This window comes from Phocoena phocoena, chromosome 15 (assembly GCF_963924675.1).
Source record: "Phocoena phocoena chromosome 15, mPhoPho1.1, whole genome shotgun sequence".
In the NCBI taxonomy this organism is placed as follows: Eukaryota; Metazoa; Chordata; class Mammalia; order Artiodactyla; family Phocoenidae; genus Phocoena; species Phocoena phocoena.
In genome coordinates, this window is record NC_089233.1 from 39,499,002 (window position 1) to 39,524,115 (window position 25,114).

General features: G+C 44.2%; 1 protein-coding gene and 1 non-coding gene across 6 annotated transcripts in view; one reads left to right on the top strand and one right to left on the bottom strand.

The window, feature by feature from the left end:
* KAT14 (lysine acetyltransferase 14) overlaps nt 1-25,114 on the top strand; it is a 39,679-nt gene that overhangs the window by 10,149 nt on the left and 4,416 nt on the right. Inside the window, exons 4-8 of one of the 5 annotated variants that reach the window (XM_065892289.1) lie at nt 11,718-11,899; nt 13,490-13,906; nt 14,021-14,586; nt 23,728-23,864; nt 24,773-24,948. In XM_065892289.1, the coding sequence (XP_065748361.1) occupies nt 11,718-11,899; nt 13,490-13,906; nt 14,021-14,586; nt 23,728-23,864; nt 24,773-24,948 (1,478 nt within the window). Of the gene's footprint in view, nt 1-11,717; nt 11,900-13,486; nt 13,907-14,020; nt 14,587-23,727; nt 23,865-24,772; nt 24,949-25,114 lie in introns of all 5 variants that reach the window. The other 4 variants (XM_065892288.1, XM_065892290.1, XM_065892292.1 and 1 more) reach the window with 4 other exon arrangements.
* TRNAD-GUC (transfer RNA aspartic acid (anticodon GUC)) lies at nt 15,513-15,585 on the bottom strand. The gene has a single exon. It is a non-coding gene; the product is annotated as a tRNA-Asp (tRNA).

A 25,114-nucleotide genomic window follows, 5' to 3' on the forward strand; every position in this document is an offset into this window, starting at 1 on the left:
CACCATGGTATGTCTAGTTACCATACGTCACCATACAAAGATACTACATAATTATTGACTGTTTTTCCGTACACTATACATTTCATACCTGTGACTTATTTATTTTGCAACTGGAAGTTTGTACTTCTTAATTTCCCTCACCTATTTCTACCCTCTCCCCACTCTCCTCCCCTCTTGCAAGCACCTGTTTGTTCTCTGTATCTGTGACTGTTGCTGTTTTATTATGTTTCTTCATTTGTTTTTTTTTTCGGCTTCCACATATAACTGAAATCGTATAGTATTTGTCTTTCTCTGACTTATTTCATATAATACCCTTAGCATAATGCCCTCTAGGTCCATACATGTTGTCACAGATGGCAAGATTTCATTCTTTTTTATAGCTGAATAATATCCAATTGTGTATGTGTGTGTATCATATCTTTTTTTTCACATCTTTATTGGAGTATTATTGCTTTACAATGTTATGTTAGTTTCAGCTCTATAACAAAGTGAATCAGCTATATGTACACATATATCCCCATATCTGCTCTATCTTGCATCTCCCTCCCACCCCTCTAGGTGGTCACAAAGCACTGAGCTGATCTCCCTGTGCTATGCAGCTGCTTCCTGCTAGCTATTTTACATTTGAGAGTGTATATATGTCAGTGCTACTCTCTCACTTCATCCCAGCTTCCCGTTCCAACTCCCCGTGTCCTCAAATCCATTCTGTACGTCTGCGTCTTTATTCCTGTCCTGCCTCTAGGTTCATCAGAAACTTTTTTTTTTTTTTTGGATTCCATATATATGTGTTAGCATACGGTATTTGTTTTTCTCTTTCTGACTTACTTCACTCTGTGTGACAGACTCTGGGTCTGTCTACCTCACTACGAATAACTCAGTTTCGTTTCTTCTTATGGCTGAGTAATACTCCATTGTATATCTGTGCCACATCTTCTTTATCCATTTATCTGTCAGTGGACATTTAGGTTGCTTCCATATCCTGGCTACTGTAAATAGTGCTGCAGTGAACATTGTGGTACATGACTCTTTTTGAATTATGGTTTTCTCAGGGTATATGCCCAGTAGTAGGATTGCTGGGTCATATGGTAGTTCTACTTTTAGTTTTTTAAGGAACTTCCATACTGTTCTCCATAGTGGTTGTATCAATTTACATTCCCACCAACAGTGCAAGAGGGTTCCGTTTCCTCCACACCCTCTCCAGCATTTATTGTTTGTAGATTTTTTGGTGATGGCCATTCTGACCGGTGTGAGGTGATACCTCATTGTAGTTTTGATTTGCATTTCTATAATGATTAGTGATGTTGAGCATCCTTTCATGTGTTTGTTGGCAATCTGTATATCTTCTTTGGAGAAATGTCTGTTTAGATCTTCTGCCTATTTTTGGATTGGGTTGTTTGTTTTTTTGATATTGACTTGCATGAGCTGCTTGTATATTTTGGAGGTTAATCCTTTGTCAGTTGCTTCGTTTGCAAATATTTTCTCCCATTCTGAGGGTTGTCTTTTGGTCTTGTTTATGGTTTCCTTTGCTGTGCAAAAGCTTTTAAGTTTCATTAGGTCCCATTTGTTTGTCTTTATTTCTATTTCTCTAAGAGGTGGTTCAAAAAGGATCTTGCTGTGATTTATGTCAAAGAGTGTTCTTCCTATGTTTTCCTCTAAGAGTTTTTTTTTAAAAATTAATTTAATTATTTTTGTCTGTGTTGGGTCTTTGTTACTGCGTGTGGGCTTTCTCTGGTTGCAGTGAGAGGGGGCTACGCTTCGTTGCAGTGCACGGGCTTCTCATTTCAGTGGCTTCTCTTGTTGAGCATGGGCTCTAGGGTGTGTGGACTTCAGTAGTTGTGGCATGTGGGCTCAGTAGTTGTGGCTCACAGGCTGTAGAGCGCAGGCTCAGTAGTTGTGGCACACGGGCTTAGTTGCTCCATGGCATGTGGGATCTTGCCTGACCAGGACTCGAACCCGTGTCTCCTGCATTGGCAGGCGGATTCTTAACAACTGTGCCACCAGGGAAGTCCCCTTCTAAGAGTTTTTACTGTCTGGCCGTACATTTCGGTCTTAAATTCATTTTGAGTTTATTTTTGTGTATGGTGTTAGGAAGTGTTCTAATTTCATTCTTTTACATGTAGCTGTCCAGTTTTCCCAGCACCGCTTACTGAAGAGGCTGTCTTTTCGCCATTGTATATTTTTGCCTCCTTTATCAAAGATAAGATGACCATAGGTGCGTGGGTGTATCTTTGGGCTTTTCTATCTTGTTCCATTGATCTATATTTCTGTTTTTGTGCCAGTACCATACTATCTTGATTACTGTAGCTTTGTAGTATAGTCTGAAGTCAGGGAGGCTGATTCCTCCAGCTCTGTTTTTCTTTCTCAAGATTGCTTTGGCCATTTGTATTTCCATACAAATTGTAAAATTTTTTTGTTCTAGTTCTGTGAAAAATACCATTGGTAGTTTGATAGTTTAATGCATTTAGACTGCATTGAATCTGTAGATTGCTTTGGGCCGTATAGTCATTTTCACAGCGTTGATTCTTCCAATCCAAGAACATGGTATATCTCTCCATCTGTTTGTATTGTCTTTGATTTCTTTTATCAGTGTCTTATAGTTTTCTGCATATAGGCCTTTCTCCTTTGGTAGGTTTATTCCTAGGTATTTTATTCTTTTTGTTGCAATGGTAAGTGGAAGTGTTTCCTTAATTTCTCTCTCAAATTTTTCAATGTTGTATAGGAATGTGAGAGATTTCTGTGCATTAATTTTGTATCCTGCTTCTTTACCAAATTCATTGATTAGCTCTAGTAGTTTTCTGGTAGCATCTTTAGGATTCTCTATGTATAGTATCATGTAATCTACAAACAGTGACAGTTTTACTTCTTTTCCAATTTGTATTCCTTTTATTTCTTTTTCTTCTCTGATTGCCGTGGCTAAAATTTCCAAAACGTATGTTGAATAATAGTGGTGAGAGTGGACATCCTTGTCTTGTTCCTGATCTCAGAGGAAATGGTTTCAGTTTTTCACCATTGAGAACGATGTTGGCTGTGGGTCTGTCATATATGGTCTTTATTATGTTGAGATAGGTTCCCTCTGTGCCCACTGTCTGGAGAGTTTTTATCATAAATGGGTGTTGAATTTTGTCGAAAGCTTTTTCTGCATCTATTGAGATGATCATATGGTTTTTCTCCTTCAATATGTTAATGTGGTGTATCACATTGTTTGATTTGTGTATATTGAAGAATCCTTGCATTCCTGGGATAAACCCCACTTGATCATGCTGTATGATCCTTTTAATGTGCTGTTGGATTCTGTTTGCTGGTGTTTTGTTGAGGAGCTTTGCGTCTATGTTCATCAGTGATATTGGCCCGTAGTTTTCTTTTTTTGTGATATCTTTGTATGGTTTTGGTATCAGGGTGATGGTGGCCTAGTAGAATGAGTTTGGGAGTGTTACTCCCTCTGCTATATTTTGGAAGAGTTTGAGAAGGGCAGGTGTTAGCTATTCGTATTTTCATCGTATTTTCATCGTAGGTCATCGTATTTTCATTGTCATTTGTTTCTAGGTATTTTTAAACTTCCTCTTTGATTTCTTCACTGATTCTTTGTTATTTAGTAGTGTATTGTTTAGCCTCCATGTGTTTGTATTTTTTACAGTTTTTTTTTCCGGTAATTGATATCTAGTCTCATAATGTTGTGGTTGGAAAAGATACTTGATACGATTTCAGTTTTCTTAAATTTACTGAGGCTTGATTCGTGACCCAAGATATGATCTATCCTGGAGAATGTTTCATGTGCACTTGAGAAGAAAGTGTATTCTGTTGTTTTTGGGTGGTATGTCCTATAAATAACAAACTATCTGGTCTGATGTGTCATTTAAAGCTTGTGTTTCCTTATTTATTTTCATTTTGGATGATCTGTGCATTCGTGAAAGTGGGGTGTTAAAGGCCCCTACTATTATTGTGTTACTGTCGATTTCCCTTTTTATGGCTGTTAGCATTTGCTTTATGTATTGAGGTGCTCCTATGTTGGGTGCATAAATATTTACAATTGTTATATCTTCTTCTTGGATTAATCCCTTGATCATTATGTAGTGTCCTTCTTTGTCTCTTTATTGTAAAGTCTGTTTTTTCTGATATGAGTATTGCTACTCCAGCTTTTTTTTTTTTTTTTAGTGGTAGGTGGGCCTCTCACTGCTGTGGCCTCTCCCATTGCAGAGCACAGGCTCCGGACGCGCAGGCTCAGTAGCCATGGCTCACGGGCCCAACCACTCTGCGGCATGTAGGATCTTCCCAGACCGGGACACGAACCCGTGTCCCCTGCATCGGCAGGCGGACTCTCAACCCCTGCGCCACTAGGGAAGCCCACTCCAGCTTTCTTTTGATTTCCATTTGTATGGAATATCTTTTTCTATCCCCTCATTTTCAGTCTGTACGTGTCCCTAGGTCCGAAGTGGGTCTCTTGTAGGCAGCATCTATACGGATCTTGTTTTTGTATCCATTCAGCCAATCTGTGTCTTTTAGTTGGAGCATTTAATCCATTTACATTTAAGGTAATTATCAATATGTATGTTCCCATTACCATTTTCTTAATTGTTTTGGGTTTGTTTTTGTAGGTCTTTTCCTTCTCTTGTGTTTCCTGCCTAGAGAAGTTGCTTTAGCTTTTGTTGTAAAACTGGTTTGGTGGTGCTGAATTCTCTTAACTTTTGCTTGTCTTCAAAGTTTTAATTTGGGACTTCCCTGGTGGCGCAGCGGTTGGGAGTCCTCCTGCTGATGTAGGGGACACAGGTTCGCGCCCCGGTTTTAATGCATTTAATGTTTTCCTAGAGGGCTCTGAGACTGTTCCCAATTCTTTTCATTCTTTTTTCTTTATTCTGCTCTGCGGCAGTTATTTCCATTATTCTCCATTCTTCTGCTTCAGTTTTTCTGCTATTGATTCCTTCTAGAGAATTTTTAATTTCATTTATTGTGTTGTTCATTATTGTTTGTTTGCTCTTTATTTCTTCTAGATCCTTGTTAAAGGTTTCTTGAATTTTCACAATTCGATTTCCGAGATTTTGGATCATCTTTACTATCATTACTCTGAATTCTTTTTCAGGTACACTGCCTATTTCCTCTTCATTTGTTTGGTCTGGTGGGTTTTTACCTTGCTCCCTCATCTGCTGCATATTTCTCTGTTCTCTCATTTTGTTTAACTTACTGTGTTTGGGGTCTCCTTTTTGCAGGCTGCAGGTTCGTAGTTCGTCTTATTTCTGGCGTCTGCTCCCAGTGGGTGAGGTTGGTTCAATGGCTTGGGTATGCTTCCTGGTGGGGCGGGACTGGTGCCTGTGTTCTGGTGGGTGGGGCTGGATCTTGTTGCTCTTTGGGCAGGGCCTCATCCGGTGGTGTGTTTTGGGGTGTCTGTGAACTTAGTATGACTTTAGGCAGCCTCTCTGCTAATGGGTGGGGTTGTGTTCCTGTCTTGCTAGTTGTTTAGTATGGGGCATCCAGCACTGGAGCTGAGTCTTAGTGTTGAGACAGAGATCTCTGGGAGAGCTCTCTCCAATTAATATTACATGGGGCTGGGAGGCCTCTGGTGGTCCAGTGTCCTGGACTTGGCTCTCCCACCTCGCAGGCTCAGGCCCGACACCCGGCCGGAGCACCAAGACCCTGCCAGCTTCACAGCACAGAAGAAAAGGAAGAAAGAAAAAAATTAAAAACAGAGCCCCAAAACAAATGGTAAAAGCAAAACTAAACAGACAAGGGACTTCCCTGGTGGTGTAGTGGTTAAGAATCTGCCTGTCAGTACAGGGGATGTGGGTTCGATCCCTGGTCTGGGAAGATCCCACGTGCCACAGAGCAGCTAAGCCTGTGCGCCACAAGTACTGAGCCTGTGCTCTAGAACCCGCAAGCCACAACTACTGAGCTCACGCCCAACAGCTACTGAAGCCCATGCCCCTAGAGCCTGTGCTCTGCAACAAGAGAAGCCACCATGTACTGCAATGAAGAGTAGCCCCTGCTCGCCACAACTAGAGAAAGCCTGCACACAGCAACAAAGACCCAACACAGCCAAAAAATAAAAAATAACAGACAAAATCACACAAAGAAACATATACACACATACACACACACACATACTCACAAAGAGAACAAAAAAAAAGGAAGATAGCAACCAAACCAATAAACCCACCAATGAAAACAAGCACTAAAAACTAAACTAAGAGAAACATAGCACCAAAAACAAATCAAATGCAGAAAGCAAACCCCAAGACTGCAGTAGCTCCCAAAGTCCACCACCTCAGTTTTGGGAACATTTGTTGTCTCTTCATGCATGTATTCCACAGATGCAGGGTTTATCAAGCCGATTGAGGGGTTTTACTCCACTGCTCCTGAGGTTGCATGGAGAAATTTCCCTTTCTTTTCTTTGTTCGCACAGCTCCTGGGGTTCAGCTTTGGTTTTGGTCCCACCTCTACGTGTAGGCTGCCCTCAGGCCTCTGTTCCCTGCCCAGACAGGAGGGTGTTAAAGTAGCGGCTGATTAGGGCTCTCTTGCTCACTCAAGCCAGGGAGAGGGAGGGGTACGGTAGTCATAATTGGAACGTGGGACGTGCCTGTGGCAGCAGAGACCAGCATGATATTACAACAGCCTGAGGCATGCTGTGTGCTCTCCCAGGGAAGTTGGCCCTGGATCACAGGACCCTGGCAGTGGCGTGCTGCACAGGCTCCCAGGGGGGTGTGGGTAGTGACCTGCACTTGCACACAGGATTCTTGGTGGCAGTGGCGGCAGCGGTAGTGGTCCATGCCTGTCTCTGGGGTGCGAGATGATAGCTGCGGCTTGCACCCATCTCTGGAGCTTGCTTGGGCGGTGCTCTGCTGTCTGTGGGCACACAGAGCAAGAAGCCCTTCTCCTTGTGCACTCTGAAATTATGATCTCTTGCCTCTCCGGCAGGTCCAGACTTTTTCCTGGTCTCCCTCCTGGCTAGCTGTGGCGCACTGGCCCCCTTCAGTTTGTCTTCACGCAGCCAACCCTAGTCCTCTCCCTGAGGTCTGACCTCCAAAGCCCAAGCCTCAACTCCCAGCTCCCACCCACCCCGATGGGTGAGCAGACAGGCGTCTCAGGCTGGTGAGTGCTGGTTGGCACCGATCCTCTGTGTGGGAATCTCTCTGCTTTGCCCTCTGCACCCCTGTTGCTATGCTCTCCTCTGTGGCTCCGAAGCTTCCCCCCTCCAGCACCCGCAGTCTCCGCCTGCGAAGGGGCTTCCTAGTATGTGGAAACTTTTCCTCCTTCACAGCTCCCTCCCAGAGGCGAAGGTCCTGTCCCTATTCTTTTGTCTCTTGTTTTTTCTTTTGCCCTACCCAGGTATGTGGGGATTTTCTTGGCTTTTGGGAAGTCTGAGGTCTTATGCCAGCATTCAGTTGGTGTTCTGTAGGAGTTGTTCCACGTGTAATTGTTTTTTTGACGTATTTGTGGGGAGGAAGGTGATCTCCACATCTTACTCCTCCACCACCTTGAAGGTCTCCCCCTCACATCTTCTTTATCCTTTTATCTACTGATGGGCACTTGGGTTGCTTCCGTGTCTTGGCTACTGTAAATAATGCTGCAGTGAACATAGGGGTGCATATATCTGTTCAAATTAGTGTTTTGTTTTCTTCGGGTAAGTACTCAGGAGTGGAATTGCTAGATCATATGGTAGTTCTGTTTTTAATTTTCTGAGAACCCTCCATACTGTTTTGCATTGGCTGCACCAATTTACATTCCCACCAGTAGTGCACAAGGGTTCCCTTTTCTCTACATCCTCACCAATATTTGTTATTTGTTGTCTTTTTAATCATAGCCATTCTCACAGGTGTGAGGTGATAGCTCATTGTGATTTTGATTTGCATGTCCCTGATGATTAGTGATGCTGAGCATCTTTTCATGTACTTGTTAGCCATCTGGATGTCTTATTTGGAAAAATGTCTTTTCAGATCTTCTGCCCATGTTTTAATCAGATTGTTCATTTTTTTGATGCTAAACTGTATGAGTTTTTTGTGAGGCCTCTTTCTTGATCAAAAAGGGAGACTATGTGTGTTAGTGAGAATTTAAAGCAGCTAACTTTCTCCTTGATCTAACCAGAGGAGTGAAAGAGAATTAAAAATTACTCTGTGACTCCTTGGCACTCAGTTTCCTGCCTCAGTGCTGTCCTTCCCTTTGGGAACTCTGCTTTAAGCATCAGTGATTGGAAAAGCCCCCAAACCACTCACCTGAGGTGGTCTCCAGTGCTCAGATGTGTCCATGTATGAAAACACAGACTCACTGCCTCCGCAATTAAACATTTCTCATAGCTGCTAAAGATTTACAGTCTGCTATCCATGGAGCATACTTTAAAATTCTTAATGTTAACCATTTCTCATTTGCCATAGGATCTGAGAGAATAGTATACTGTATAATGAAGTTTTAAATTTGAATACATTTTCTTTCAGATCTTATATGTCCTTAATATTTTATTAAGGTTTAAACGTATAAAGGTTTATTAAGGGCTAACCTAAATAACTTTATGTACCTATTGTAGAAGCAAGTTAAAAAGTACACAAAAGCTTAATTACTACAGTTTAATTGCTATTTTATATGTGGTCATTTAATCTGGTTTTACAGTCCTGGCCTTGAATTTTTCCCAAAGTTATAATTTTGATTAGTGAAGAATAGTTTGGATATTTTTTCTATTACCATATTTCATTGATTTTAAGATAAACAGTTTTTCACACTTTGACATCTCTGACAGCTGGATACATCTTAGAAGTGATGGTGTGTCATAGCTTACTTGATAGCTAGTTTTCCTTCTTGTACACAAAACAGTGTGTCTTAAAGTCAGTGGATCTTATGTTTGATGAAATATGATAAAACACATTCATAGTATTTAAAATTAAAAATATTATACAGGCATATCTCAGAGATGTTGCAGGTTCAGTTCCAGACTGCTGTTGTAAATATCACAATAAAGTGAGTCACGTGAATTTTTGATTTCCCACTGCATATAAAAGTTATGTTCACATTATGCTGTAGTCTGTTAAGTATGCATAGCATTATTTTTAAAAAAGCAGTGTACACACCTTAATTAAAAAATACTTGGGCTTCCCTGGTGGCTCAGTGGTTAAGAATTCGCCTGCCAATGCAGGGGACACGGGTTCGAGCCCTGGTCTGGGAAGATCCCACATGCCACGGAGCAACTAAGGCCATGCACCACAACTACTGAGCCTGTGCTCTAGAACTCACAAGCTGCAACTACTGAAGCCTGCATGCCTAGAGCCTGTGCTCTGCAACAAGAGAAGCCACCACAATGAGAAGCCCGTGCACTGCAACAAAGAATAGACCCCGCTCACCGCAACTAGAGAAAGCCCACACACAGCAACAAAGACCCAACTCAGCCAAAAATAAAAAATAAATTAAACAAAAATACTTTATTGCTAAAAGATGCTAACCATAGTCTGAACTTCAGCAAGTTGTAGGAGTAACATCAGAAGTCACCGATCACAGATCACCATAACAAATACAATAATAATGAAAAACTTTTAAATACTACAAGGTCTAAAATATGACACACAGACATGAAGTGAGCAGACGTTTTTGGAAAAATGGCACCGATAGACTTGCTTGATTCAGGGTTACTACAAACCTTCAGTTTTTAAAAAACACAGTATCTGTGATGTGCAGTAACATGAGCTGTGCCTGTATGATGAGGGTTCTGGGAAGATGGCAGAGTGGGAAGCACCAGAAATCTGTCTGCCCACCTAGGTAGCAGTTGCATTGGCAGAATCCAGTGTACCTTTATTGGAACTCTGGAGTCAGCTGAAGGCTTGCAACTTCCAAAGGAAGCCTTGGACCATAAATTACAATCAGTGTTGGCCAGTTTTAACTGTGGCAGACAGCCATGCACATATTCCTGGAGCAGCTTGCACACAGTATGGGATCCGGGGTGGACACAAAGGACGCTGTCCTCCAAATATCATATCTGTGCTGATCACTGACTGCTGCTTCTGATCACAGAGGTGCTGATAAAGGCGTGGGCGGCCTTTGTTGTTGCACCTCCTCCATTGTTGCAAGCCCCTCCCCGTCTGGCTGAGGTGACTTTAAAGGGACTTATAGGGCTGGCACCTACCTCCCCACTTTCACTTTCCTCTTTGTCCCCTTTTTGGAGCCAGACGTTGGAGACTAAGACATTCAAAAGCACCCACATATACAGGGGAATTAGCCACCCTGCATGTCCAGGGGGAGGCACAGGCTTAGACATGAACTGAGAGGACCTTGAGTTTCTGCTCCGGCTGATCTTTGGCACAGAGACAGCCTGCACCTGTCAAAAACCAGTAAACCCCGGGGAAGGAGGAGAGTCTGGTGTTCAGAGTTAACACATTATTAGATTCAAATGTCCACTGTCCAACAAAACACAAGGAATACAAAGAACAAGGAAAGTATGGCCCATTCAAAGGAAAAAAATAAACTAACAGAAATTGCCCCTGAAAAAGACCTAATGGTGGACTTACTGGACAAAGACTTTAAAGCACTGTCTTAGAGATGCCCAGAGAACTAAAGGAAGAGGTGGAGAACATCAGGGAAGAGATGTATGGACAAAACAGAAATATCAATAAAGAGATAAGAAGTCCTGGAGCTGAAAAGTACAATAACTGAAATGGAAAATTCACCAGAGGGATTCAAAGCCAAATAGGACAATGGGAAGAAAAGTGAACAGATCCCAAGGGGCCTGTGGGACAGTGTTGGGCAGTGTAAGAAAGCAAGTGGGATGGGTTCGTTCTGGTCAGACCGCTGGGCAACAGGAGGGGGGCCTGGAAAGGTCAGAATGAGGTGAGACCTCGTTCTGCTCTGACCCAGAATGCTGGGGGTCATTCTCCTGTCTCAGATATGTGCTCATGCCTTTATAAAGTTTTTTTGTTTTTTGCGGAGTTCTTTTGGTTTGTATTTTTCTAGTACATCTCTGTTCCTAAGGATACTTTTTTCTCTTGCCTTCCTAGCAGTATTTTTCATCTGTTAGACTGACTTTCTTATGAAGAACTGTTCTTTAGGATTTCCGGTCATTGATTTATGTTTTCAAGGTGGAAATAGAACAGTTTCCTTAAAAAAGCACTTTTAACAGGAACCTGAATAGTTGACATTTTATATATCATTTAAAATTTTTGTTGTATACACTGTTGTGTAGTTACTTTGAAATGCTTGCTGTATTTTGGGGGGGTTTGGTCAGAGTTGGTAATTCCCCCAAGGTTCAACTCTGTGTTTGTGGGACATACCATATAGTTTTATTCCTACTTTACTATGCGAAGGCAAGTAGCAGACTGAGGGATGCATCCTCCTCCATGGGTAAAATGAACTGTTTACCAGGGCTAATGACTCTCCTGCTTTCTTTCCTGAGAGTTGTGTTTAACTCATACATAAAAGCAGCTCAAGTTAAATAAAATTAGCCTGTAGAACTCCATAATCATGGATAAGAAGTGTTTTATGAGCTTTGTTTGAATTAACTTCATTTAATCGCCACAGCAGTCTTGCACATTCTATTATCCTAATTTTAAAGATGAAGAAACTGAGGCAGCTAGAAGGTGATGGAGCTGGGATTTGAAGCCACGCAGAACCCCGAGCCTCTCCTTTATCCATTGTGCTCTGTTCCTTCAAAGAGGGGAAGTTCCATAGCCTATCACAGACTTGGAGGCAGAGACTGCACTGTCTATGTAAGGATAGAGTTGAAAAGCCAATAATTTTTACATTCTTGGACTCTCCAGGAAAAAGACCTCCACCTGGTGGAGCACGGTGGCGGGCTGCCTTAGCGTGGGGAGCCCCATGTACTTCCGCTCGGGAGCTCAGGAATTTGGAGAACCGGGATGGTGGAAGCTCGTCCACAACAGGCCCCCTACCCTGAAACCCGAGGGAGAGAAGCTGTCCATTTCCACTCTGAAAGTGAAAGGTACTGTCGTACACTGGCTGAGAGGTGCCAGTGTAGACAATCCGCTTTGACCAGGCACGGAGCCCTTGCCTCCCCGGAGCTGCTCTGCCCCACAGTTTTATTCTAACACAGTTTTTTATGCCGTAAATAAATATTATACAAAAAATGTTTTATAACTGCCTAATCAAGTTACCAGTTTAATAAATTTCCTTTAGTATCTGAAAGGTTCTCTATTTTCAATCTGTTTATTTATGGTTTTAATCTTTTTAGTATGGAAAATTTTAAATATACAAATGTGAAGTAATATAGTGAAGTAATATAGTGAGTCCCCTGGTACCTTTGTCTTTACTTCAGCAGTTATCACTGGCAATCTTGGTTTTTTTGTTTGTTTGTTTGTTTGTTTTAAATATTTATTTATTTATTAGGCTGTGTTGGGTCTTCGTTCCCCCTCAGCATGTGGGATCTTAGTTCCCCAACCAGGGATCAAACCCTCGTCCCCTGCATTGGAAGGCGGATTCTTAACCACTGGACCACCTGGGACGTCCCAGTCTCATTTTACCTTGGCCCCTGGGTCCTTTCTCCCAATCCTCCACACATCCCCACCCTCAGATTATTTAGAAGCAACTTCCAGGCATCAGCACTTCCTTCTTAAATATTTCATGATTTATCTCTTATCCATAAGGACTCTCTTTTTTAGCCTAACCATAATGCCATTTTCACACTTGTAAAAAATTAACAGTAGCTCCTTATATCACACATTGATCTGATTTTTTTATCTGAAAAATTTTTAATGACCTTTTAAAGTTTTCAAAATATAATTGGAAACAAATCTCATAGTATTGAAGGTGTAAAGTCTGAAAGTTCCCCACATGCCCACCCTGCCTGCAGCTTCATTCCAGCGGAGCCACTGCTGTCTCTTGTGAAGCTTTCAGAAGTCCTCTCTGCATATTGAAGCATTTTTTTTACTAAAAAAAAACCCCATAAACTGATTCATACTATATTACTTGTTCTCCATTTTTTTCCCCACTTACCAGTCAGTATACATTGGACATCTTCCCATAACGGTACATGTAGATCTACCCTATTTTTTTTATTTCATTGCATTCCATTGAATGGCTATGTGATAATTTATTAAACCTTTACCCTGTTGATGGACATTTTGGTTATTTCTGTCCTTTTTTGGTATTTAAACAATACTATAATTACACACATTTGCCAGTTTTTTGTGATAAATTCCTGGAAATAGGTTGCTGTATCAAAGGGCATATTTTTTCAAAATTTTAGTCATATTGCCAAATTACCCTCCAAAAAGTTGTAATAAAATTTATGCCCTATCAAAAAGGCATGAACTATCCATTTTCCCCCTACACTCTCTGAGCATTATCAAACTTTTAACGTTTACCAATTCCAGTAGGAGAAAGACGGTGCAGAAGTGTTTACATTTGCATTATAATTCCTTTTTCCTGGTTAAGAGAAGTCTAAGTCTTAGTTTAGGGCATTCATTGAACATTTTTCTCTTTCAAACATGGAAGTAGAGTCATAATAAGGTAGAAGAAGCAGCTAACGTTGAATAGCTATTAAAAAATTTAGATATTTATTCTTTTCCAGCAGCCTCGAAACCAACTTTAGATCCCATCATTACTGTCGAGGGACTTAGAAAGCGGGTGAGTCGGAATCCTGTGGAATCTGCCATGGAACTGAAAGAGAAAAGGTCTCGCACTCAGGAAGCGAAGGACATCCGGAGAGCCCAGAAAGAGGCAGCTGGCTTTCTTGACCGCAGCACCTCCTCGACACCTGTGAAGTTCATCAGCCGAGGACGTAGGCCGGATGTGATTCTGGAAAAAGGAGAAGTGATCGACTTCTCGTCCCTGAGCTCCTCCGACCGCACCCCGCTGACAAGCCCATCTCCTTCCCCGTCTCTGGATTTCTCTGCCCCTGGGACCCCTGCCTCTCACTCAGCCACGCCCAGCCTGCTCTCAGAAGCCGATCTGATTCCAGACGTGATGCCACCACAAGCCTTGTTTCACGGTAAGATGGCCCGTCCTCGGGTCTCTTGGGTTGTGTGTGGCTCTGATGGCAGTGTGTGCGCTGTCCCTGTGGGCGGCGGGTCTGCATTCCCCTTCTGCTTTCTGCTCTGTGCAGATGACGATGAGATGGAAGGCGACGGTGTCATCGACCCTGGGATGGAGTACCTCCCGCCCCCTCCCGGCTCGGCCGCGTCGGGGCCAGGGGTTGGAGGCAGGAAGAAGGTCAGAGCCCCTGAGCAGATCAAGCAGGAGGTGGAGAGTGAGGAAGAGAAGCCCGACAGGATGGACATCGACAGCGAGGACACAGACTCCAACACGTCCTTGCAAACAAGGGCTCGAGAGAAAAGGAAGCCCGTGCTGGAGAAGGACCGGAAGCCCAAAGGGCCCAGGTTCACCCCCGTGAGCATCTACGAGGAGAAGCTGCTCCTCAAGCGGCTGGAAGCCTGTCCTGGGGCCGTGGCCATGACCCCGGAGGCCCGGCGGCTGAAGCGCAAGCTGATTGTCCGGCAGGCGAAGAGGGACCGGGGGCTGCCGCTCTTTGACCTGGATCAGGTTGTGAATGCCACGCTTCTGTTAGTGGACGGGATTTATGGGGCCAAAGAAGGAGTTTCCAGGCTTCCAGCTGGACAAGCCATGTACAGGACGACCTGTCAGGACTTCAGAATCCTTGACCGGTACCAGGTAAGTGTTGGCCTCGCTCTCCAACTCCTGGGGCCACAGCTCCAAGGAGCACGTGGGCATGTGGAAGAAAACAGCAAGGGAGAGAGGTACAAAAATGGCTGGGCTGTATTTTTTTTTATTTGTCCAATATGAACATCCTTTCATACATCTGAGTTTGGATTTTTGTTTTCCTTTTGGGGATTCCAGAAGGAACCTAAATGTTTTCTTTGTATCTCTTAGTCCCTGAGGGTGGCTGTACATGGTTTGGGTCGTGGCTTTGATGGACAGGTTTGTTGAGGACATAAAACATACTGGACACTGAGCTGAGCAGGAGTGAAGGCATGTGGACATCTGTGTAGCTAGGTGACACCCTGCAGAAAGAGCAGCTGGGGTCAGTGTGGGTCAGCGTGGCCGGAAGATGCCTGTGTGTGAGCGCTCCCGGGAACAGTTGATTCCACCCAGAAGTGCTGGAATCCGTCTTCCCACGGCAGGAGCAAGGCGGCTTCTCTCCTGTATCTTTGGTGGAGTTTGCTACTAACCATCCTTTAATTGGTTTTGCTAATCTGATGGCTGTAAAATGAAGCCTTGTTTTTTATTTACATTTCTTTGATGACAGGTGAAGTTAAACATTTTTCCTGTTTCCTAGTTGTTTGTGAATTGCCTGTTTGGACTCTTTGCACATTTTCCTATCTGCTTCTTTGGACACTAGTGGGGTCCGGTCTTTGTTGCCAGTGTTCTGATATTACCCAGTGATGATACCACATGTGGGGCTTTTCTTCCCTGGGGCTGGGCCTTTGCTCTGTGGGCCTTGCCATTTGAAACGCTCCTTCTTTTTATTTTTTAAAATAATATTTATTTATTTATTTGGCTGCATTGGGTCTTAGTTGTGGCACGTGGGATCTTCTTTGCGACATGCAGGCTCTTTAGTTATGATATGCTTGATTTAGTTCCCTGACCAGGGATTGAACCCAGGCCCCCTGCATAGACAGTGCAGAGTCTTAGCCACTGGACCACCAGGGAAGTCCCTGAAATGCTCCTTCTTGAGTTCTGGAATTTCCTAGCTTCTGTTTTCTCTGGTTTGTCTCTTTAGAGCACCCCTCTTGTTTGGATATTGGACGCTCTAGACCAGAGATTTGCAAGCCTTTTCCGTAAAAGGTCAGATAGTAAGTAGCTGTGGCTTTGCAGGCCAGCCCTGCTGTGCAGTGTGAGAGCAGCATACATGATACATGATGAATGGGCGTTGCTGTATGCCAATAACATGTATTTACAAAAGCAGGCTGGATTTGGCCTGTGGGGTCTGTAGTTTGCCAAAGACCCTTGCTGTAGCTGGATCCCCTTAATTTTCTTTATTTCCCTATTTCCCAGCTTTCCTTTCCTGGGAAGTAGTAACCTGCCTGCCTACATCCTAGAAGCCTCAAAGGGAGGATCAGGAGCTGACCACGCTATTGTTAAACTTCACCTGAATTTCCCTGTTTTCAGGACAGAGCTTCCACCCTTGGCTGCCTCAGAATCTCTTTGGAGCCGCCAGAGTCTAGCCTGCCTTAGGTTTTGGCTCTGCTGGTCTTAGTCACTTGCCAGTTACTCATATGCTTTCATTGCTGTCATCTGCTCACCTCTTCTTTGTGCTCATAGGTTTGTCTTTTTAATCCCTATACTTAATTTTTACAAGTATGAAATGCATTGTAATTTTTAAAAGTGTGAAATGCATCGTACCCATAGAAGAATGCATAGAACATATGGATATAATTTAGAGGTTAATAAGATAAATAACTCTGAATCTAGCTCCTGGGTTAAGACACAGGGCATTAAAAACACCTTAAAGATCCTTCTGGGCACTGCTTGCTCCCCCCAGAGGGAGCTACTTTCTGACTTTCAGTGTTAATCATTCCTCTGCCTTTTTAACGTCTTTATCCCTAAACAATGTACTTTTAGTTGTTTTTCTGTTTGTTTATTTGTTTTGCAAACTAAGTAGGAAGCACAGATGGAGCTGTGCGAGGAAATTGCCGCTATTAGATGAAGGCTTCCAGGAGAAGATAAGCTTTACGGGCTTTTTGGGTCACTGATGTAGATTGAATTGTGTCCCCAAAAGTGTATATTGAAGTCCTGACCCCTGATGCCAGTGAATGTGACCTCATGTGGAGATAGGGCCTTTGCAGGTATAAGTAGTTAAGCTGAGGTCACACTGGAGTAGGTTGGGCCCTTAACCCAGTGTGACTTCTGTCCTTCCAAGAGGAGAGACACACAGGAGACATGCCATGTGATGACTGAGGCAGCTTTCACAGCTTTTAGAGTGATGTGTCTGCAGAGCTAAGGGGCAGCAAGCCTTGCCAACCACGCCAGAAGCCGAGAGAAGGACATGGAATAGATTGCCACCCAGAGCTTCTGAGAGACCACGGCCCTGCTGGCACCTTGATGGCTGGCTTCTGGCCTCCAGAACCATGAGAGAAGGAATACATAACATTTCTGTTGTTTAAGGCCCCCTGTTTGTGCAGTGTTGATACGGCAGCCTCAGGAAACTCATCCAGTCGTGTTCTGGCTTCAGCTGCCGTGACGTGACCCCTTCCTGGGGAAGTCGGTAGTTAAGGTCGTTAAGGAGTCCTGGGAGTCTGAGCATCAGCGGGCTGCAGTGTGTACCAGGGAATGTGCGGAAATCTGGTCGGGGTTGCCGGGAGGTGGGTCCCGGGGGGTTGGGTCCCTGTCCTGCATCAGGGCTGCCGTGCTTCCCTCCAGCTTGTCAGAGGTCAGGGCGGTTATCTGTGGGGTAAGTGTCCTCCGCTGACCCAGGGAGCCTGTGGAGGGAGCAGGGGAGCCTCACATGCGTTGTGAACCAAGCTGAGCACGGACAAGCCTCCTCAGGTTTACAAGACGGTCCAGTGGGGCAGAGGCTTAGTGACGGTAGCCTCAGGGTGTCTGCCCCTTGAGTCACACTTGTCGCTCTGTACTGGCCGTCATCGTGGTCCTGGCATCTCCCCTCGCCGGAGCCCCATCTTCCCCTCTGCTGGATTGAACCCCCTGTTTCCTGCTCCCCATCTTTACCTTTTCATAGGTTTATTCCCTTCTTTAGTGAAGCACATCCTAGTGGCTTCCAGAGGAAAGCTGCCCGGGAAGTAAACTTTGAGACCTTGTGTGTCTGAAAGGCCTTGAATTTAGAGCCAGAATCCCCAGCTAGCGCTGGGTAAAGCTGAGCGCCAGCTTAACAGCAATACTGGAAGGAAGCCGGCAGTGGAGCAGTGCTTTCAGAGTCTTCGGGAAAGCTAGGTTGAACTGGGAATTCTAGGCCAGTCAGTCCTCGGCCGAGGACCCCCAGTATAACTTCCTTTAGGCCCTTAGGCCAGTCAGAGTCCCTGTAGAAGACTCCTCAGTCTCGGGACCCTTGTGGCCACCGGGAGAGGGGGGTCTCAGCCTTCAGCTGGTGCAGGCCTCACCCTTCAGTGCCACGTGAGCTGCCCGTCCGGAGCCTGGTTAGGCCTTCTGTAGATCTGGGCCCCAGACTCCTGTGGGAGGGCAGCCACCCTGTGGGTGGGAGAGGGGTTGGAGGTTTGGGGCCTTCCTGCTTCACCCACAGCTTTTACCTGCTCCTTAGTTTTTCCCAGTTCCAGAGGAACCTGGTGCTGCCACCTGCGTAATTTAGGAGGATTCTGCAGTACAGGTTGGGCCGGTTCTCACTTCACTGAAAGCCAGCTTGGGATTTTGGCTTTAAATCTGCTACTTTGTGTCCATCTGCTTCCCAGTTACTTTGGTTTCTTCTCCTGATCTTTTTGTTCTTGCCTGCTTGTCTTTTTTTTTTTTTAAAGTCTGTTTCTTGTAGTTGGGTTCTGGGAGGAAATAAAATTGGATGTTTATGTTTAATCCCCCATCTTAACCTGGAATTTTAGTATCACTTTAATGCAGTTACATAGGGGAGCCGCCGTAAATGCATTTGTTCAATCCATTCTCTTTCTTGTCTTCTGATCAATATATTCATAGCTATAACTGTCCCTATGATATTTTAGCCATGATTCATGACCTTTGAAATGATGTGATTTTTTTATCAGTCAGTACTTTGTGTTTCATAATTTTTCTCAGCATTTCCTCTTTAACCCAAGAGTTATTTAGTGGTAAATAGCTCATAGTTTTCTTAGATACATGAGAATTTTTACAGTATCTTTTAGTAATTGATTTAATTTCTAGTCAAATTATATTTAATTTCTAGTCAAATTATCTAGTGAAATTTCTAGTCAAATTATATCTAGTCAAAGAAAATAGTCTGTGATATTGAATCTTTTCTATAAAGAAAATTGTATGTTCTATTTTTATTCTTTTTATAGGTCCTAACTTAAGACATGTATTGATTTTTCTCTGTTAATTTTTTAATATTATCATGTGCTCTTCACCCTGCAAACAAAAAAATACCTTTGCGTGCTCTCCTTTGCCTTTTTTCTTTTGTGTTGCTTGTTTAGGTACCAGTAAATCTCACTAAAGTGTTCACTCAGTCTCACTTCCCATTGCTTCTTCTGGGTTAACTTCTTGCTAGAGTACTTCCTCTGATAGTTCTTGAAAATACGGTCTTTTTGAGGTTAATTTTTTTTTTTTTTGCTGTACGCGGGCCTCTCACTGTTGTGGCCTCTCCCGTTGTGGAGCACAGGCTCCGGACACACAGGCTCAGCAGCCATGGCTCACGGGCCTAGCCACTCTGTGGCATGTGGGATCTTCCTGGACCGGGGCACGAACCCGTGTCCCCTGCATCGGCAGGCGGACTCTCAACCACTGCGCCACCAGGGAAGCCCTGAGGTTAATTTTTAAACCAGTATGCCTCAGAAGATCTTCACTTCACTCTTGCATTTAAATGCTAACATAGTTGGATATAAAATTGTCATTTTTTCTTTTAATGTTTTAGCATTATTACTCCATCATCGTCTTGCTGTAGTGTCGTTCCTGGAGCCACAATGTCAGGCTTACTCTTGTTTCTTTGTAGGTGGCCTCCTTTTTTATTGTCCCATGTCCTGGTAGCTTTCCGATTTTTCCCTTTGTTTTTGATCTTGACTTGTGTTCATGCGTTTCCAGTGTTTTTTGCTCTCATTTATCTTGCTTGGCACCTCTTCTTTTTCAGTTACACGTGTCCGACATGCTTCTTGGCGTTTATCCTCCTTATTCTATGAGCTCCTTGGGACTGTGGTTTTGGTTTGGTGTCTCATTAACTTGGGGAAATTCTCAGTTGTTATTGCTTCAGGTGTTTCTTCTGTTCCTTTTTCCTCCTTCTGCTATTCCCATTATGCATATATTACACCTTTTGTAGTTGTACCGCAGTTTTTGGATATTCTGTTCCGTTCTGTCTTTCTTCCCTTTGCTTTTCAGTTTTGGCAGCTTTTCTGTTGACATGTCCTCAAGCTCAGGAAGTCTTTCCTCAGCCACGTCCGGTCTACCAGTGAGCCCATCAAAGCCGTTCTTCATTTCTGCTACAGTGGTTTTAATCTTAACATTTCTTTTTTATTCTTTCTTATAAATTCCATCTTTGCTTAAATTACCCATCTGTTCTTTCATAACCTCTACTTTGTTCATTAGAGCCCTTAACATGCTAATCATACTTATTCCCAGTTCAGTAATTCCAACATCTCTGCCATATCTGAGTCTGGTTCTGATGCTTCTGTCTCTTCAAACTGTGTTTTTGCCTTTTAGCTTGCCTTGTAATTGACAGCCAGGGATGGTGTCCTGGGTACAAGGCACTGTGGGAATAGGCCATTAGTGATGTGGTGGGGAGGTGTTCTACAGTCCTCGGATTGGTCCTCGGTCTCTAAGTGAGCGTGTGCCCCTGGGCTGAGACTCCACAAGGGCTTCTCAGTTTTCCTCCCCAGTTAGGTGGGACAGGGTGGCTAGAGGGGGCAGGGGCTGGCTATTCCCTTCCCTCAGGTAGGTTAGGCTCTGGCAGAATAATTTCGCCTGAGGGCAGCCTTGTTAAGGAGCACAGATACCCTGACAGTTCAAAATGAGCTACTGCCAATGGCAGCAGGAGGGGATTTTTCTTTGATCTTCACAGTGAGCACCTGGTAGAGCCTCCTAGAGGTAGAACTCAGGCAAGTGCGGGGCCTCCCTGGTCTCTGTTCTCTCAGACTTGTCCCCGCTGAGCCGCCAGCAGTTCATCGATTGCAGGTAAGGTTTTCCCCTCCCGGCACTGCTTCCCGAGGCTTCTTACTCCAGTAGGTTGTGAACCTCTGTATCCACTTGTCTGTCTCCAGTCTGTGAGGCAACGGTTTGCCCTGTGACCTTACTTCTCTGATGGGTCGGAGAAGAGTTGTTGATTTTCAGCTTGTGCAGCCTTTTCCTTGTTATGGTGGAGTGAGGACTTCCGAGCTCCTTACATGCAGGACTGGAACCCGAAGGGGAACTCATGCTTCTTTATTTTGGGAAATTCCTCATCATGCTCTTTAAATACATTCCTCCTTTATTTTTTTCCTCCCCTTCTGGACTCCTAATATGAATGTTGACGCCATTACTTCTTTATCTCTTCATTTGGTTTTTTGAAGAGACCTATCCTTAACATTGTTTGTTGAGTGCTTACAGGCAGACCTCAGAGATGTTTCGGGTTCAGTTCCAGACCACTTCATTAAAGCAAATATTGCAACAGAGAGAGTCACGTGAATATTTTGGTTTCCCAATGCATGTAAAAGTTATGTTTACAGTATAGTGTAGTCTAACAAGTGTGTAATAGTATTATCTCTAAAAATCCAATATATATACCTTAATTAAAAGATCCTGTATTCCTGGGGCTCCCCTGGAGGTGCAGTGGTCAAGAATCCGCCTGCCAATGCAGGGGACACGGGTTCGAGCCGTGGTGCAGGGCTAAGCCTGTGCGCCACAACAACTGAAGCCCGTGTGCCTAGAGCCCGTGCTCCGCAAGAAGAGAAGCCACCGCAGTGAGAAGCCTGCGCACCGCAACAAAGAGTAACCCCTGCTTGCCACAAATAAAGAAAAGCCTTCATGCAGCAATGAAGACCCAATGCAGCCAAAAATAAAAATAAATAAAAGAAATTTATTCTTTTTTAAAAAAGATACTTTATTCCTAAAAAGTACTAACCATCATGTGAGCCTTCAGTGAGTTGTAATCTTTTTGCTGGTGGAGAGTCTTGCCTTGATGTTGATGGCTGTGGACTGATCATAGTGACTGTGGCAGTTCCTTAACATCAGTCAACAGTGAAGTCTGCTTTATTGATTGACCCTTCCTTTCATGAACAGTTTCTCTGTAGCATGAAGTGCTGTTGGATAGCATTTTATCCACAGTTAGAACTTCTTTCAAAATTGGAGCCAGTCGTCTTAAACCCTGCAGCTGCTGCTTTGTCAACTAAGTTGCAATATTCTAAGTCCTTTGTTGTCATTTCAGCAGTTTTCACAGCACCTTCACCAGGAGTAGATTCTAGAGTAGTGTTCCAGGCAGAAGCTGAGGATGTTTAAACTGGTGTGGAAGCAAGGGAGAGGAAAGGGGTGGGGACTGTGTGCATCCAGGTCTTTCACAGACCTCACCTTCCCATTTAACCTGATGCTGTTTCATGGGCTCAGGGGCTGCTGTAATCTCTGCTGCATTACAAACCAGCCCAAAGCTTAGTGGCTTAAAACAGTAACTATTGGGCTTCCCTGGTGGCGCAGTGGTTGGGAGTCCGCCTGCCGATGCAGGGGACACGGTTTCGTGCCCCGGTCCAGGAAGATCCCACATGCCGCGGAGCGGCTGGGCCCATGAGCCATGGCCGCTGAGCCTGCGCATCCGGAGCCTGTGCTCCGCAACGGGAGAGGCCACAACAGTGAGAGGCCCATGTACCACACACACAAAAAAAACAGTAACTATTTAATTCTTCTTCTGAGTCTGTGGGTTGACTGGCTCAGCTGGGTGTTCTTCTCCTTCATGTGCTGAAGGAAGGGGCACCCTGTGGCTCCACTCAGCTGGGAGCTGGGTCCTCCAGAGCCTGTCTCCATGTGGCCGCCAGCCCTTCAGTGGTTGCGCCTGGGCACCATGGCAGCTGGGCTCGAGGAGGGAGGAAGTGGAAGCCGCCGGCTCCCTTATGGCCTGGGCTCAGAAGTCCCAGAATGTTACTTTATGCCATGTTCTGACTGGTCCAGCCTGTCCCAGGCTCACCAGATTCCAGGGGAGGGGACATTGGCTCCGCCTTTCCATATGGGGAGACACTTGTACCTTCAGGCACAGGAGGAAGCATTGAGCCATATTTGGAAACTGTATACCACAACTTTGAATTTCACTTTGAAATGCAAAGTCCTGGAAGAATTTCAGAGTTGGCCTTTGAAAGTTTTGGTGTCCGGTTTGGGAAAGTAATCAGAGCAAATTATTAAGGAAAGAATTCTTGCTCTTCTTCCAACAAAGTTATTTTCTATGCTAAGAGCAAGCTGTTTCTACAAAAACAACTCAGGTTTCTAAACTTCATCCAACCCTTGGCAAACCACTTTATAAATGTGCCTTTTAATCTTTCCATCTGAGCTCTTTGCTATAAAACCCTAATTTTCTGTTACGACATGACCGAGGGCCCTGGAGCAGCAGTGCCTGGAGAGCAGACGTCTGCAGACCTTCTGTGGGGACATCCTCTGGAGGAGCAGGACTGCGTCCCCCTTGACCCTCTGGTCGGGCCTCTCCGCTCATGCTGTGTTTTACGGATGATAATCTGCAGCAGTCCTACTTTTGTCAGATTTACTTGGTAGAGACATATTGTAATAGATCCACATACAGATGCAGCAGTGATTGGCCCCCACGCCCCTGTGATAACAGAGACCACTCATGAGACAGGAAGCCTAGGTGTGTTACCCCTCCCCCCTGATGCTTGGACTGGTGAACATTTGATGAGTGGATTGACTGCCTTTATAGACAACATGAAACCTGGAGAGGCTATAAATCCAGGGATCAATTCTGCATTTCACCTGTCTAAATCTCTTAAAATCTTTACAAAACTTTAAAATTTTTTAAATTATTTTGCTTTTAAACTATTAAACCGGGATTAGTTTTTCATATCCATTTTTATGTCAAGGTACCTATGAAGTTTGTATTGAACCTTGAGCTTTCCAGTTAAGTCCTGTGGAAAGACTTACTTTCTGACACATAAAAATGTTGTAAGTACTACTTATCTGTGGAAATTAAACCAATCCTTTGAGTAATTTTATTTTTATATAACTAACATGTCTTTCTCATAGACTGCCTTGCCATCCAGGAAAGGATTTCGGCACCAGACCACGAAGTTTTTGTACCGTTTGGTGGGGTCGGAAGATATGGCTGTGGACCAGAGCATTGTCAGCCCTTACACTTCTCGGATCCTAAAGCCTTACATCAGGTATACAGAGAAGAGCTGTGATGTCGAGTGTGTCGTGGGGAGTAATGTTTGTGGTTTTCAAGCCCTGTTCCCCCATTGGAGCGAATAAAGACCAAGACCTGTGAGCTGGCATCAGCAAGGACCGAGTCTGTGCTCTGTGTCCAGTCTCATCCTTGGCTTGTTTCAACTGTACATTTTTGCAGAAAGGATGGTCCTTTGAAAGAAACATAAAAGGCAAGGATAAGTTAACTCTGTTAGATTTCATTATGATTATCATACTCATTGTTTTGTTTTAAATTTCAAAGTTCTATATATATTTAGTCTGTGAAATGAAAAAATGGGATGATGTCTCAGTCGGGCCTCTCTGTGGACTGCTGATGAGTCTCCTTGTGTAGGCAGCGCCCTGGACGCCGAGCTGGCCGGAGAGGCCCCAGCACCGGGCTGTGCATGATTGATAGTTGTCTCTGCTGACCACGCTTGCTCTGCAGCCCCCAGTCATGCGGTCCTCCTGGCACAGCCCCGCCCTCCCGGGCAGACGCGGGGAAGCAGCATGCGAGCCTCCTCCAGCTCCTGGTCCCCAGTTGTCCTGGCAGGGTTGGGCCTTCCTCTCCTGGGCTCTGTCCTGTGTCCCAGCACTCAGAGCGTTGAATTAGGATGCTGTTTCTGTTTCCCCATTCTGTTCATCAAGGCTTACCAGCACTAGTAGAGTTCCTGGCAGGTACTGAGGGGTTGAGTCTGACAAATATTGATAGAATGAATTTTAAATTTCATACCAGAAATGTATTGTAGCTGTTAAGTCAGCCGCCATATATAAAGTAGTGCAAATTAAGTTAAAATTTCAAGCAGATCAAAGAGTTTTGTGAATCAAATGGCTGGGAATAATGGGTATTTTTCTTGACTTCAGTTTGTTTATTTTCTGGGTTCTGGAGGCGTGATTATGAAACAAAGCCACCCAAACTGCAGCTGCTGTCCCAGATTCGTTCCCACCTGCACAGGAGTGACCCTCACTGGACGCCAGAGCCGGACGCACCTCTTGATTACTGCTATGTCCGGCCAAATCACATCCCGACGATAAACTCCATGTGTCAGGAGTTTTTCTGGCCTGGTATGTTCTCCCCTCCCGAACTAGGCAGATCCATTTTCTGTGTCATTCATTTTAGCAGTTTTTAAAATTAGTGTATGTCGTGTGACCCCCAAAACCTTATATGATTTCATTCAGTTTGTCTCTACTAACATAGAAATATTAAAATATAAACATCTCTTTCTTTCCT